The 17,844-nt window shown below is 31.3% G+C and overlaps 1 protein-coding gene across 1 annotated transcript in view; it reads left to right on the top strand.

Annotated features, from left to right (window-relative positions):
- LOC119834055 (Kv channel-interacting protein 4-like) overlaps positions 1-17,844 on the top strand; it is a 73,886-nt gene that overhangs the window by 14,862 nt on the left and 41,180 nt on the right. The window contains exon 3 of the mRNA XM_038358332.1: positions 12,632-12,652. Within this exon, the coding sequence (XP_038214260.1) occupies positions 12,632-12,652 (21 nt within the window). The remainder of the gene's footprint in view (positions 1-12,631; positions 12,653-17,844) is intronic.

Raw genomic sequence — 17,844 nt, 5'->3', positions numbered from 1 at the left:
AAGCACGCATGGTGGTATATTCTATAAATTGTGGCATAGTGTCACGCTAGTCGAGGCACGAATTGTCTTTATTTTTATGCTTGCCAAGATATACCGTTATCCTAGGGTTATACGTTATATTTTAGTCCTGAATTCATAGTTATTTTGACATAAAAACGAAGCAAAAATAAAAAAGCAACTTGTAAGTGATTACTTAATGAAATATTTTATTTATGTTTGCCTTTATTTTTCATACTACATACTGTTTCAAGAAAAGTCTTAAATATTTGACTTTGTTAACTTATTATGTATGATTTTATACAAGTGCCAATGTATATTCAAGTCACGTGGGCTAGTCACAAAGAATGAAATTCAATATAAGGCATCCGCACGGTCTTAGTACTAAATATTGTTGTTTAAATGTTTTAACATTCAAATATTTTTCGTGACAGTGAAAGAGAGGTCATTTTGGCTCTGACGGAGGTCTAACCCCTATAAGCATCTAAATCTATATTTATTTAAGCAGTAAATATTTTGAAGATGGCGACCAATTTTCGTTTTTTATGTATTACTTACTATTTATTCCACTCTTGACAAACGAACTTTTTATCTTATTTTTTATATTTGTTTATTTATTTATTATTTATATTTTCATTTTTATTGTTTTAAAGAATATCAATAAAGTTTCAGATCTACTATTTTATAAAAGCAATATTCCGAATATTTTAACACGCAATTATGTTCGTATTTTTTTCTGCGTTCAATATTTTTTCTAGTTTTAATAATGTACTTATACTATTCGTTATTTAATTTAGCACAAATTCATGACCAACGGAGGTATTTTTACCGTAGACTACCTCGTGAAGCTACAAATGGTACGCAGTTACTGCCTTCAAGATCCTTCCTAAGCGAATTATATTCCCGTAAATATTGCAAAAAACCGCCTCACCCAACTATCTTCCAGGTCGATGAAGTTTGTGGGTTGAATTTCATGCCTCAATTCTTTTCTACTGGACAATAAAGATAACAAAAGAATCTGTTAATAGAATCAAATTTTCTTTATAATGGAGGAAAATCACTATGCCAATATAGGAAAATAGTAAGAATCGTGTTCTTACTATTTTCCTTTTTTATATTAGTATTGGCAGACAATGGATTTCATAATTCCAAACAAATAAAGTAATTGCTTATATGTATATTTCAACTTATGATTTATGATTTTTGGCTCTATCATATATAAATTAAATTCGTCTTCATAAATCTGTTATACATAATTTTTTTTTTCTTTTTATCGTCACGTTGCCTTCGTCCGTCACCTTGTTATTACAAATCTAACCTCCAATGTTTCTTATATCTATAAAACAATTCATGCATACACATAAAAGGATTTGTAGGGATGTATTCTTGGTTCAGTTAGCAGATTAATTTTTACTCCGTGTCCGCTTTTAATTCGGCATCCATGACGAGATAGCAGCTGCAGCGCTCACATCGTATTCGCAAAGCTGGAAGCAATTAAAAACTGAAGCAACGCAAGCTTTGCCCGGGGTAATTTTCGGACACCTAACGCTTGTTTTTCACTTTATAAGCTTGGTCATTTTAGGCATAAGGCAAAAATGTAAAACGACAACATGGTTTTGATGTACATTTTTCTATAATTTGCTTGTTATTTAGTCTGTAGCTTGCGTAAATAAAATAACTGTCATAATATCAAAAATATAATATGCTTACGTTTTGAATCCCTTTTTTTATTTATTTAAAGTTAATTTGCAACATAATTTATGATATGGTTTTTTTTCTCAGACGAAGATAAGATTTATACACCTGAAAATCTTCAGAAACAAAAAATGGTTGGTACAGGAAATGTGAATATGTTGAAACCAGGTTTAAATAAACATGGAAAACATTAAGCGCTATTCAACACAACGTAAAATAATTACCTATGATCAAAAATTTGATAGAATGTAGTATACTTATTTAATGTAGTGTACTTATTTGTCAATTTTTTTATTGATGATAAATTAATTTTCATTTCATCAATATTGAGGACCTTTGAGTATAAATCCTATTCTTTTTTTTATGTCATCGTCGGCAATGGAGCTGGTGGGTCGCCTGATAAGCGCTACCACCGCCCATAAACATTTGGAGAGGTGTAAGATCGATTGAAGACCTTACGCCTCTTCAAATGGATTGCCGACTGCAAATTGGAAAGGGATTAGGAAGGATTGAAGAGAGGGAAAAAGGAAAGGACTGGGAAGGGTAAGGAAGAGAATATGGGCCTCCGGCTCCCCCACTCACCGAACGAAACACAGCAGTATGCTATTTCACGCCGGTATTCTGTGGGGGTGTGGTACTTCCCCAATTCGTGCCGAAGCGTGCTCGACTACCACATTAAAATTCCTTATTGCCATTGGTAATAATATTCAAGTCACGTAGTCTGAAACCTCATATTTTAGAAAACACATCGCATCTTACATCATCAAACACACATAGAATGCTAGACAATTAAATAGAATACGACATGTATTTATAACACGAGAATCGATAAATGGGAATCTCTGTGGTTACGAGGGGTCAAACTGGGCATTATTCGCGATCTCCTTTAAGTACGGAATTAGAAACGAAATACCGAAATAGCGAAACAACAATCGGTTTAATCATATGTAGTACATTTATAGCGAAAGGGACAAAGTATTTTTTTTATTAAGCTTATGCACACTTATAATATCACCGTGTCTGAAAATAATTAATTGGAATGATAAATCATTAACACTATTTTATATTATCTTACCCCTCAAACATTTATTACTGCGATTTTTTTTTTTAATTTCCATGTATATTTTTATATAGATGTACGTCAACGACAGCAAAAATAAGCGAAAATTATTTTATAATTAAGACCAAGTACCTATAAACTAAATTAGATAGCAGGGAAAGTACAACACCCTTACAGAAGACCAGCAGTTTCGTACGGTGAGTGGGGGAGCCAGACGCCCGTCTCCGTTTCCTCACCCTTTCCAGTCCATTCCTTCATTCCAGTCGTCAATCCTTCCCTTAAAAGCAGGCAGGGCATTCGCAGAGGCACTCTCACTGCAAATGTTCATGGGCGATGGTAATTGCTTACCATCAGGTAAATTACCAGCTCAATTTCCCGCTGTGATGAAGAATAGATACATTACTACTATACATATATATTTAATCGAACGAACATATTAAAATCTCTTATTAATAATATAAGGACTGCATTAAAATAAATACATATTTAACATCGTTAATGTCTGTTAAACTTCTTTATAACACAAATAATGGTGGCTATTTATAGCACAACGTAGTCTTAATACCCTGTAATATGAGGAGCTTTAGCAGGCGACTTCCTTCGTAATTAATTATCATAAATATTCAAACGGCGCATTTAGCTTGCCCAGAGAGACTGCTAGGTAATATTATGCACTAAGGCTACATTAGCAGAATATTTATTTTAATACATAACTAAGTTTGTAGCATCTTTATATTAACATTTAATTAATAAGCAGTTTTTTGTATACCATTAAAAGAAAGATATCTACAACGGTTTATATCTGGCCCACACTAAATAATGTTTTGTATTTGTTTGGATATTATGACACTGACAAATGGAAGTTAAAATTCCCAACATGTTTTTCTTCATAAATAACACTATTTGCAAACAGGTTGGTCAATAGGTTTTATATACCTACCTAACGTGTCGGTCTATGTGTGATTCCAATTCCCGTTCACACACATCTTAAGGCAGTTCAATCAACAGACCATAATTCTGACTACGAGGCGACTGTAGCCCGAGGCATGTTTGAACCATCGTCATAACAGAAATTGCTCTCACATCGTAGCTCCAAATTCAATAACCGCACTTCGTAAACTATGTCACTGTGATCTTCGCGACTAGCACTGAATGTGGCTTGATGAATAAATTATACCCTAAGACCCAATTTCAGCGAAGTTTAATTATGCAAACCTCCATACTGTGTATGGCCAACAATAGCAACTGTGTTGCAACTTTTATTGTTAAACTATTTGTACGCTTTGTTTGGTTTTACGAGCTGTTGTAGAAAGAAAAACATTGGGCTGCATAACTTGTAGGTCATTCGCGTGATTTTTTAGATTTGTGCAATGTGTAAAATTCCTTTTCTATCACTATTTTATCCCATGACCTAACTATTATGCAATTAAAAATGTCCTCCTCCTAAATGACAGAAACCTAATTTCTTAATTTTAAATCCATGAAAGTGGATTCTAGTTCAAATTTATTTTATAATAGAACGCGGCGTCAGCGAATGCCTTTGATAGGGTGTAAATGTCCTCAATGGAAATTTTCTCTAAGGGAGGATGAAGAGCTCTCCAAAACTGATGACGTGTAAAGCTGATAGCCCATCGGGTTTTATTTAAATGGCTTTAGGAAAGCTGGTCTTATTTGACGTTATGTTCCTATTAAATTGCAAGTTATTTTATACCATATGCATTTAATATATGATGGCTTCACTTTGATTTCTCGTGTTCCAGATTCAAGCTAGCACCGACCAATTCTTACAATGAAGGGGTTGCTAGAAAGAAAAATGTTAAGCTTTAAAATTAAAGCAATGCGACATAGCAATATGTAAAATGGATATTGTTACAATGTATGAAAATTTTACCGATGAATCCACAATCTTTATCCTATATTTTTACCCGATAGCTCGTCGTTCGATCGTTAGGTAGATATACTTTCATTCCCACTCTTGGTCAAGGCTTTTGTCCGGTCACATCACTTAGCGATACTACCTCGTCAGCATTTTATCAATGAAGACCATTTTCCGCAAGGACCACCTATTATCTTTGTTTTTTAAAGGGTCCAAGCACCATTTAAACCATAGCTTAACGACATCATTTACTAAATGGTCCACTAAAACGCTATTTATATAAGAATCACACATTTTGCTTATCTACTAACATTTTTGAATTTAAGCACAGATATAGCTTATATCATCCTTTGAGTAAATGCTTTTACTAGCAGCCTATGAGTTTTTCTCTTTATATTGTTTTTTTTTAATTTATTTCATTTTATTACTTGGAAATTTAACAGTACCGATAAACAGATTTTATCTTTGTATTAATAAACAGTCATAACTTATTCACAGCACTGCTCAATATGGTTCAATGGACCCATTAACTTGTGTAAAAGAAAGTACAACACAATGTAAATGAGATTTTTGTTTAACATCTTTCTTCTAACTCATTCCTATACAGTAACGTGTGGCATAGCTATATTTTATTCACATCATCGGCTTCCTTATACTCAAATATCATATTCCATCTTCAAGAGTCAATATTTGCGACAGATGCGCGAGATGTTTCCTCAAATGAAAATATTTTACTACAAAATTATTATTTATTTGAATTGAATAAATAAAACTACTACTTCCGTCCTCGGCGATACAGGGCTGAAATGAGTTATATTGCTCGAGTTGACACTACACATAACACGTTTATTGAGTTCAAAGCAATTGCATTGCAACATTCTTTTATGAAGATATTTATTTGAAATTTAAAGTTTTTAAAGAAAAATATTATTTTTAAATAAACTCGAATAACATACAATGTTTCTTATATAACTATTACCGGCTATATTAAATTGGCTGTAAAATCTTTAACACTTTCATTAGACTTTATTTCAGTAAAATATTATAGATATCGTTCATACATGAAAAAAATCATACTATAGAGCCTTTATTTATATATATGTCTGTCTGAAACATTAAATTTTGTCTTCAAATATATTTAATGATTAACAGACACGAGTGCTAACATGTTTCATTACTCTTCTGCAGTTGTTAATCATTTGTCAAATTGATTAATTTGTCCATCTGTCATTATTTATGTTCAGAAGATATCTTCGAAATATTGCAATATAATCAAGGGGGTAATACACTTTTCATATGATTTTTTACTTAATTTACAATTGTATCAGATTAATAATTGTAAATAAGTAAAAAAAAAATATAACCACTTTTTTAACCTTAAGTATGTTACAAAAATAAAGCCTAAATTTTTTTCCTATTTATTCTTTAATCCATTCCTGGGGCAGAAATATTTTGTTAGCTGAAATCTCTCGCCACTATGCTAAATTCCATGACAAATTTCATGTCTCTATTCTTATATACAACCTTTACAACGAAATAAGTATCTGGTATTTAACTCTGTTGTAAAAATCGTTCACAACTGCCTCTCAGTTCCATGTACACAAAATCGAGTCGTTTTCAATCAGTGCACGATGCGATGACGTGAAAATTCCCTGTATTGATGTTCATCCAACAATATTCGATAAATTATAACAATTAATATACGATCATGGGAGCTGTTTATACGGAAAATGGACTATTGCTTCAAATTCGGATTGGTATTAATGCTGAGTACCATATTGCTTTATATATTATCCCATTAACAATTCAACAGGCATATTGCTAGGAGCAGAGTGATATAATACAGATCGACAATCCCTTTCTATGTCCTTTTCTTTTAAAACTATTGCAACCCATTTGTAGATGTATTTATCTCTGCAAATGTGTTGGTAATTGACGCCTACCATTAAGCGAGCCAATAGCTCAATTTCCCAGTCTAAAGGGCTATAAACAAACATCTTCAATATAAAAATATTTCGCTTTATATAGTTAGTTGACAAAATTTGACAAACGTGAGACGTAAGGCAACATCACTCAATTACTTACAATATGATATTATATAGTACGTTATATGTTTCAGTCAAATACACATTTAAATTATTCGTGTATATGTTCGTAATAAATAATAATACTTCTTTTATCTCACGCACGCTACATCTGCGTTGCGAATCTGTTATCTTGTTAAGCTTTCTCATAAATTTATCAGTACATTTTGGTTAAGCTTAAGTACATATACTTACAGCAAAATTTTAAATCTCGCCATAACATGTATTTATGATGATGATATTCTGTGGTACGTAATATTATTTATTCTTGTGCACACTTTGCAACACAATTTCTGACGACATTTTTAGTAAGCCTGGATGGTATTTTAGTACAGGTATTATTCAATTTAGATTACAATTATATTAAATATAGAGAGTATAATTTATTTTGCCTGAGTATTCTGAAAGGTTATAATAATACTTAATATTCTAATCCAGCTACCATTTCATCTAGCTAAAGACGCATATATTATTTGTAACAACTACTTCGATGCTTCACAAAAGAAAAAGAAGTTAGTTAGTTAGTTAGTTAGAAGAAATTTTTATAAGTTTTATACCATAGGATCGAAAGCTATAAAATTTAATACATTCCACAACCGTTTTTAAAAGCTGTAAAGCTCCTTATTAGATGAATAAGATAAATTTATTTAGTTAAGTAAAACTCATATACGATATAAAAACACATAAATTTCCAAAAAAAATTCTTTCACAGTTATAGGTAACATATTTTGTGTATGATACGTTAGGTAGGTACGTTTCAATCCATCTGTCTGGTAGTAATAGATACAATTGCATAAAATACAAGCACTGTATATCCATTTACAACGACACGCAATAAAACCACAATAAAACAATTGGAAGCCACCAGCGGTGCGTACATTTCGCTTTATTACTGGCACGCGTTAAAAGGTCGCTGTATTTAGGAAAAATAGTCACTCGCGACTTTTGCGAATAGTCTTTTACTAGCATACAAATACACGAAAAATAAACTAACTTTTCCTGTCTCTTATGTGGCTCAAGATTTTTAAAGAACCCATAGATAGCATAATGAAAACTTCTAATCTTTCAATTTGTACGTTTGTAATGACTGTAAACTATAATCCGACATAATTTACTGATGTAGTGTTGCATATTTTATGAATCGCTCTAAAGATTTTGTTCTTTTCTTTATATATGTTATTTTGGTGACTTTTTTATTCATCGACTTAAAAAATGTTTCATATGAGTGAACATGTCACATGATGTGTGTGTACATATTTCTTAAACTTTATGTTGCATTAACAACATCTTAATTAAGCGTATTAACAGTCGCTTCCTCGTCGCCATCTTGTGCAGATCCTTAAATAAAAGGAAACTTCCGTAGGCAATGGCGATAAAATACCGTAAGGAATGTTCACAACGCATTACGCAGAGGCGTACTGTGTGCTACTTTAGTACGGTTTATTTCAGTCGTCTCTACTATATCGACTCGTAAACAAATAAAATCTGCTCTGTTTACTCCTTATCAAATTATGAAGGTTCGTTATGTTAGGAACAAATCATCAGTTCATAAGTATCAGTAGTTATAAATTGGTTACATAAAAATTACTGTTTCTACGAAAAATATTACCATTATGTGTTTAGAATTGGTCGCAAAGCTAACCTCACCCCATACATATTTAATAAAGGTCTCTCACAAAGAACGTAATAAGATTTTGAGGGAAAGTAAAATATGATAAGTCACGTTAAGTCGCGAGGGTTAAGTCCTTATGTGAATGCACTTTCACCATATTATGTACGATGTATATGTAACAGTAGCTTTATTTACAATAATAATAGATTTAAACAGTCACCTAAATAAAATATGTAAATACTTTTCTTATAGACTCAATGCCTCATTTGGCAAAACCACACAATAAATAATTTAATGCAAATAAAATAATTATGTAATAAGAACGTCAAAGTATAATAATATGTAATGTCATAATTCCCTTAAAATAGTATTTTAAAAAATGCTATGCTTAACTCCATACAATAAATGTAGGAACTAACTAAATTTCATTTGATTTTTTTTATTCATTCTACAAACCTTTAATCGAAGCAAAGAAAAATAAATGGAAATTCTAAAATCGTTCACACAATAAACCTGAAAACGCACTCAACGATTTTTCACCAAAAATTTTCAACCAAATTTCACCTCCGGTATTGTTCGCCATTTTACACGGCAGCTGTTTTTAATTACCCTCGAAAATGTCAATGGACTACTGGCCACTCCACCAGTCATTATGTACTCGTATGATAAAAGATTCATCCCAAATACATAGTTATGAAAACAACCTAAATATTAAAAGGATGCAACTAGTTATTTAAGATTTCATCTAAAGATTTGCTTGATATTAGCTATCATAACCATATTATCTTTTGTTAATCTAAACGCAGATTTTATATTCTAACAACCTTAAAATACGTTAACGATATTCTTTAAAATGAACTTTATACAGCATTTCTACTATAGTATTCAATAAATTAATACACGAGTATGTTATGTTTTGAAAGTCATTATAAAAAAACGAATTAATCAAAACTACATTCTATCCAAGACTTTTTCAATGAGCATTATTATGAAAAAATATCCTTTCTGCAAATATTATTAATCACAGTGTGCAAATAGTGGGCTAATCTATTAGCCGCATCTCATGATGACCACTTGAAATGAAATACCTTGGTTTTCACATAATTCATGCCGTTCGCAGTTGATTGATTGTGTTATGCATCAATATTTCTTTTCATTGTTGTGAAGATATAATATATCACACACTGGCCGTTTTGTGATGTTGATCATAAATTCATGTCTCCTGTTGGGGTTTCGGCGAAATTGTGAATACAAATCGCACATCCGTGGAAGGGAAATATATTTATATTTATTGGATGCCGGGAAAATTAATGTAATTTTTTGCGTTATCAAACAATAGCGTTAGACTTATTGTTTTTGTGAAGAAATTGTTTTTCATGTACGTGTTGTGAATACTTTTCATTATTTGAAATATGCTTTATTTATTTACACATTTTTTGTAAGATTATTTAAAAGATATGGACACGTAATATAAAATGATATGATCATCATCATCATCATCATCAGCCCATACATGATCGCAATGCTGGGACACAGGCCTCTTGTGAGGCTTCAGGCCATAATCCACCACACTGGCCAAGTGCGGGTTGGCAGATATCACATGTCGTCGAGCTTTTGATTCTTGTAATGCCGGTTTCCTCACGATGTTTTCTTTCACCGTTTTTAAGCAGTGGTGATGTTATACACATGTGCAGATAAATTGAAAAATCAATTTAATTCCTGCACGCTCACCTGGTCTCGAACCCCGACTTATCGATTTTGAAGTCCGAGGTTCTCATCACTGAGCCACCACTGCTGCCAAATTATATGGTATTCCCTTTAATTTAAGATGTTTTAAGTGTTTCATATTGTTATCCTTTAACATTTATCGGTCAAACTTGAAAATGGAAAATTTTGGAACTGCAAGCAATTTGAAGTAAATATTATGTCAATTTCATCCCTATCTCATATTCACACTGGAACATTTACAAATAATATATCATCTATATGTAGAACGGATAATATATTTGTAAAACTCACAAATTAAATGTGGTAGCAAAAGTAAGTTCCTTAAGAAAATAGGCAGTTAACATGAATGGCAGACTAATATTTACGTAATGTGAGTTTTATAGGCAATAACATAAGTTATCGTCGCCGTAAATGAATAACGTCATTCCTTATTGAAAGCGTATATACATTAAGTTTATTATAGCATTATCTTGCGTTATAATGTTGAATAATCGCTTTAATAATATGAGGTCAGGGTAAAGCGAAGGTTTATGGTATCATTTTTGTATGCATTAAGGGACTACGTAATTTTTTAAAGAAGTTCAAAACGAAAACGATAGTCGTTTGTATATGAGCAAGGCATATTGTAAAGAAATGGCCACATGTAAATTAAAGATTTTAATTGAACCAAATGTATAAGTGATCATTAATGATTATATTAATGTTCAGAAAATTAGAGAATTTATGTTTTATCTATTTTTCTATAGTCGTATAATTATGCACCACACCACATTACTCTTATTTGTCTTCTGGAATAACATTTTGAATAAGAAAGAGTAAGTAAAGTGAAATTAATATTTTTCTAGATATCTGACCCAGCACGTCACAAATATCTAATGTGTTTCGATTACTACTGCCTTAATTAGTAAACCTACTAATGATAAGTGTAGTTAACTAACATACAAATGTCACCTAATTAATGCCGAAGGAGAACCAGATTCTGCAGATCTAGCGAGATGAGCGGACAGCTAATCTGGTGGTTCGCTTGATGGTAAACCATTACCACCGCCCCTTTTTTTTAGTGGGGAATACTTACATTGTCTCCGGGAAAAGAAGCCGTGGGTTATGGCGGATTCCTACCGACTAAAATTACCACCGGAACATTCGGAGAGGAATGTATTAGGAAAGTGTTTACGACTGGAAAGAAGAAATGGACGGAGTAATGTGAGAAAAAGGAAACGGACCTCCGGCTTCCCTACTCACACGGAATACCACACACAATATACACAATTAATTCTTTAGTCAAAAAATTCTGTTTTTCTTCAGCCTTGATTTCTCGATGTATTAACATGGATAGTAATGAATAGGTATGACTTTTTTTGTTTTGTAAAAGCAAACCAACATGCCTATATTATTTAGCTTAATAAGTCAGAAAAAGTAACCGACAAAAGCGTTTTATTTTGTACATAACACACCGTCGCTGCAAAGTTTTAATTTGTTTTACGTGGCAAACCGTACCGAGTGTTCGTAAAATTTGACAATATTTTTTGATAATATAATGAGAATTTTAAGGTTATAAAAAAGCTAACCATAGAAGTTCTGCAAAATTTTCCTTTGTATTATAAAAAGCAATTTTTTATCTCATTCGTTCCAGTCTTGGATAACTAACGTTTGAATGTTTTATAAGCACTCTTTGAATGTATTTAGGGGAAAAATATTGATTACGATTTCTATTACTTTCTTAGACTTAGTTTCAGTTCTCTTAATAAGAGTTCGACTTTATTTTCTGTTTTTCAGGTATAATTATTCATTATATGTTTAATTATAATTGTACCAAAAAATATGATTTCTGATCTTCATTGTCATCATCAGCGAATATTCCATTTCTACAGAGACCTAAAAACCTCTTGATTTAGACCACTATACGCTACCCCGTACGCACACACACTTGAAATATTTTCTATGCATATTTCCAGGCCAAATTAGTGACATCAGGCCAGAAAATCCAACAATTACAACTGTGAATGACTATGTCTCATGACATCCATTTCTTTACATTAATACATAGCTTTATTGTCTTAGTGCATAATATATGATAGAGTAGTACGATTTACTATTTTAATCGGAGAGTTGTGACAGACATATAGTTTCGAAAATTCATAGTTTTGTATTGTGTTACAATTTTAAACCCTTCTTAAATTATTTGTTAAATTCTTGACATGCCTGCTTCTCCAAACGGTATCATAATATTATTCATAGTTAAATCGATAATATTACAACTATTCGTATTACCCCGTGTATTTAGAAATTGTAATGTATTGATAAAAGTTTGAACGTATGCATTTAATACATTCGTAAGTACCATAAACATGTATTAAACTGCTTTATAAGTGTTCTAGAAAAATTCTTCTAACTGCGTTTTACGCATAGGTAAACAACATTATAAATAGATGCCAATAATAATGTTTCTATTTAAATTGACAAAATAATATTCAAGAACGTGTAACACTTATGAAGTTGATACCGAGCCCACAGTATTTTATTTATAAACACTGTTATGTAACCACTTCACCTTACTAACCGCCGGCTGTATTCCCCAGGTCTCACAACGCAGTCCGAAAGTAAGACACTTTTGACTAAGCATGTTGTAGATTCATTTTCTTTAGCCTCTATCAGTCTACTTTGTGACCTCAGCTCTTTGACCAATCATAAACGATTTTATGGAATGAAACTTCTAATTTTCTTACTTTAACTTCAAAAATATTGATCAATATTTGCACCAAGATTTAAGCAACAACGTGGTATAGCTTAGTATATGAGCATTCTCATTATTCCAATCAATAATACTATACTCATATTGGTATCTTACTGAAACAAATCTATAATGTTATCTATATTCATATATAAATATTACTTCTAAATAAAAGTAGCATTAAAATTCAGCTCTACTGAACTGAAACTAATAAGTATCGGTTCACTGGACTAGAATTCGTACAATTAACTTTGATATATTGCTAACGCGTGTAGAATGGTTAAATGCTTCAAATAAAGAATTTGTTGTGAAGTTTCATTTCAATTCATACGATTCCCTTGGGTTGTCTCTTGGATGTAGATTATTTTTGACTGTATAGAATAGAGTTTCTAGTTGAATTAGGTCACTTCACTTATCTGTAGGCGACGTAGTGTTGAAATAACACAAATGCCCATCCAAATTTTGTGAAAACATCTTGAATGTTGCAATTCAGACTCATTTATTCACTTACATATCTTACCCTTCCATTTTTAATCAAGCATGAAAATCTTATGCGCCCTATGCATATGATTACCATTAGGAATTACTTAGAGTTTAAAACGGTTTTAATAGTTCTAATGTGCGTGTTTCAGAAGCAGTTTAATATTTGTTCCCACAAGGTAAGTAATAATTTTTGAATTTCGAAACACATGTAAAACCGCTTGTCATATAAACACTGACATAATATTTCATTTCATTTATTTGAATAATTGGTTTTTAGTATAATACATAATTCAATTATAGCAAATCAAAAATGTTAGTACATAAAGATTATTCAACAATTCAGATTCAATCATATCAATTGAGAGTCTTCAAAACTATTCGTAGATAGATTTAGTGTGGCAGAATCTTGAACTTAAGCAATAAACCTAAGCCTAGATATTTGCTGGATAAACTTCCAGAATCAAAACCAACACTAAACAGATAGCAACTTGGACGAATTAACGTGAGATGAGTTCCATCGAATTACTAAAGTACTAAAGCGCTACATTCTGTTTCGTGAAAGGTCGATTTTCTTTCGTTTTACGTCCAAAGCTCATGACTAATTAAATTAAGTTACGTTTGTGAGTGCCGTCTGTTTTATTTTCTTGTTTATTTCTCGATGAGAATAAGTGAATGTTTATTGTATTCTCAGAAGTGAATATGTAATATGATTGCAAAGAAATAGTATTGACTCTGAGACAAATAAAGTCATCATGCTTATAATGTTTATTTTACAAGTTATAGAATGGTACTTCTGGTATGAAAATATAATTTGTTAAACGATACGGAAAAGAAGGAGAAACACAGAGTGAGAGAGATACTTACAGAAAGAAAATAAAGTTTAATATACATCTATTACCCCAGACAGTTGGCAGAACACTTGTAGCAATTTTGATAATTTCTAAACGTTTCACTTTTTATATTCCTTTTTTTTATTTTAGTTTAGTTAAATTCAACTTACTTCCATATGCGAAACAAAAACAATGCGAATTGTATTGTTTAGCGAAAGCAGAAAAAGCAGAAAGGCAGATAAATGAGGGTCCGAGCTCGCTACTTTCAACCATTTACTATCATTTTTATGCAGAAACGTTATCCGCCATGATAGATATCGGGTTGAATGGAATTATAGTTTTTGTAAATAATTCTACAAACATCAATATTTTTGATGATTGATACAAAAAATAAGTCACGGAAGCCGTATTAGTTTTCAATATGCTTGCGTTTTATACATCTTATGTAAACGTGATAAAATCTTTACATATAACATAGATGTTTACACTAAGGTTGTTTACCTTGTATAATACAAACTTTAAACAATATGCGGTGATAAATAGGACTAATATTTCACCAAAATATCTTACACGTCTCTAGTTTGTATTGTTACTATCAATTAACCAAAATTATTACTGCTGTCTACAAAAAAGCTTAAACAATAACAAATCCTGAATTCATTTAAATTACAGATCGTCAGTAGAAACTATATCTTGTAAAAATAAACAATTTACCAAAAAAAAAAAAACTTTTCTATAAACATAGAATTGAAATGCGACTCCCTCCACTGCCTCTTTTTATCGGGTTTTGTTTCTTTCAACTAAATAAAGAAGACCGCGGCGTTTGTATTCATTTTTACAAGATCGTTTTATTTTAACCCTTCTTAGATCTTGATAAATTAACGGGAAAAGAAACAAGGTGTTTATTTTAATACGAAGGGTAATAAGAAAAAAATCTTGTGTTTATGTATCGTAGTAGGTTCGGATACTGCAGATACATATAATAGTGGAAAACCTAATAAAAATGCTTATACTTAGATCTAAATTAGTGAATAAAAAAGCAATCTCGCAAACAAATAATAAGAATATAACGTCCATCAAAAGACACTATGCATATCACATAATATGCATAAATACATAGCATACCGAGCCTAAAATAATTGTTCAGTATTACACCACGATTAGATAAAATCTGAAGTTGTTAAGCACGAGAACAAAATCACCATTCAGAGTGCTTTCTATAGTCTCAGACGATTTACACAACCTCGTTTTAAATGGAAAATGTATCAAAACCTAACGAGAAAAGCAGAAAATTACAAAACTGAAAAATCCTTAACTGATTTGCAAGTTAAAACAATTCCATCTTAATTCTTGACGTTGGTTTTCTTGAATATTAATTCAACGACGTAGCAAGCTCCGCAAGGCCAAGATTTGTTGAAAAGAAATTTATAATTGCTGAATAAATATCCTTATGAATTCTAACTTTCTTTAATTAATTAAGTTTATTGTTAGGCCGTTGGTTGATACCATTGTCATTGTGTATACGATGATTTCACTTCTTAAATCGATAAATTATATAATTAGCTATGATTGAGATAATACCAATAACTACTACATAATATGTTAGTAATTTTCTAAGAAAAACATTTTTACATACGGAAAAGCAATTACTCCATTTCAAAATCGAAAAATGAAGCGGAGCGTCAAGCTTATCTCGTAACTGAAATCTCCGGTGTTAACGAAATTCATGTACAAGTCTATTAAGCGAGTTGCCGGGGCGAGCAACAAAAATGGGATAAACCCGCAAAACTTGATAAGGAATATTAGAATTTTCCATTACATTTTGCTTTATAATAAACTCTTTATAAATGCGTGTCCCGACAACTTTGCGAAGTACGTTTCAAAAGAATTGTAGGTATTTTAAGAAGTTTATTGTACTTTCTACCGTTTTCAAATGGCTTTGAAGATTTCATCTGTTATTATGAATGTTCCGAATATACGATATCGATAATACAGGAAGTATGTAGAACGTATCGCCTTGCGAGCATTATTTAGGTACTTACTACTTTCAATACATTAAAAGAAACAGATTGCTTATGAGCGTTATTAACATTTACAAGTATAATTTTGTGCTCGAGATTTTTTTGTGTTAAACAAAAAATGTCGTATACAATTTGCTTTGTCTCCTTACTACTACTACTACTACTACTACTACTTTACTACTTTGAGCTACGGTTTATTTCCATAAAATAAATCAGCAGTCTTATTTGGTAACGATAACGATACATACGGCTTATGTCACAATAACATAAAACCTTTACAGCAGCATTATTGCGCCAAGTTTCCACATTCTACAACATAATCAGCATATTTAAGTAATAATTATAATATCAATACATGACACGAATAAAATCATCGCACATTGTGAAGTAACACGCTTTATATATATATAGTAGGTGCTATATTTTTCACTACACTTATTTTCCGACGGATAATATTTATGAAACCCCTAGCTATATCTTAATATCTTTTAAGCAGATGCTTGGTACTGACGTAGTTTTTCTTCGTTATTTCTGAGAAATTAGACGAACTCGGAAAATTTCTTAGTTTGCTTTAAGTTTATCATAAATTCACGTCATATTATACGTGTCTTATATAAAAGTTTATTCCTTGAATGATTATAATTTTATCTTATTCAATATTAACTAAGGTGTATTTCAAATATAAAATTCAAGCTTCCTCATGCTTTATGTTTTCATACTACTCGGTGGCGTTAACTTATTAAATATTTTGATAGATGTATAAAAACCGTAGTTATGTGTGTGTTCACGTAGTTATCCAAAAATAGAAAGGATTCCATTTTTCTTTTTTTATCCTTCAGATTTAATTTCTATTACATTGTGCCGTTAAGATGTAAGGTCAAAATAAAATTAAAAACATAAGAAATACAATAAATACCTTTAATGTATCTATTTTTCAACAGAAAGACAAATGACACTTTTTATCATCGCAAAACTTATCTTGAAGTAATGAAAACGTGTAGGTAAAGAAACAAATACTTTTAACATCATTACAGACCAACTTCTCTTATACTTCAAACTATAAAGATAATTAAAGTTTTAATGAGATTTCCACGGAAAACTAGCAGCTGTAAGCGTGTTGTAAAATAAAAATATGGCGCCCTTTGAAAGTTGAAATTCTCGGTAAGATCAGCAAGGGAACAAAAAGTTTGAACGACTTTGAGAAATCTCAACAAAAACACTACGAGTGGGAAAAACTTCAAACCTCTCGAGTTAATCTTGAGGTGAAATACTTTATTTATCTTTATCTAAAGTCAAAACTTTTGTTATTTCAAACAAAAGCATTAGGTTACCCGTAAGTTATAATGATTTTCGCCTTACGCGACTTCTAATTTGGCCATCATTTGGATTAGTGTAATAATAAAATAAGAGAAAAAAATTAAAACGTTTATATACATATTACGATAACAGTAATATTACATTTTTAAACTTGTAGAATAATACTTTCTGGTAATAGAGTATTGGATGAATTATATATTTGCAATACAGAGTGTGACCAATTCAAAATTCACCAAGTTCATCACAAAGTTGTAAAACCCTCTAGCTAACAGTTGCTAATCGTTGCCAAATTGTAATTACGCGTGTGTGAACTTTGAATACAATTAGAATGTCAAAGGTTAGACCGTGACATTAACGAAAATGCAAACAGTCTCACATCGTCAATACTAGTTCGCTAGGGAGCTTCTGCC

This window comes from Zerene cesonia, chromosome 18, assembly GCF_012273895.1.
Source record: "Zerene cesonia ecotype Mississippi chromosome 18, Zerene_cesonia_1.1, whole genome shotgun sequence".
Taxonomy (NCBI): domain Eukaryota; kingdom Metazoa; phylum Arthropoda; class Insecta; order Lepidoptera; family Pieridae; genus Zerene; species Zerene cesonia.
Note: the sequence above shows the minus strand (reverse complement) of the source record. Positions and strands in the feature narration are given on the sequence as shown.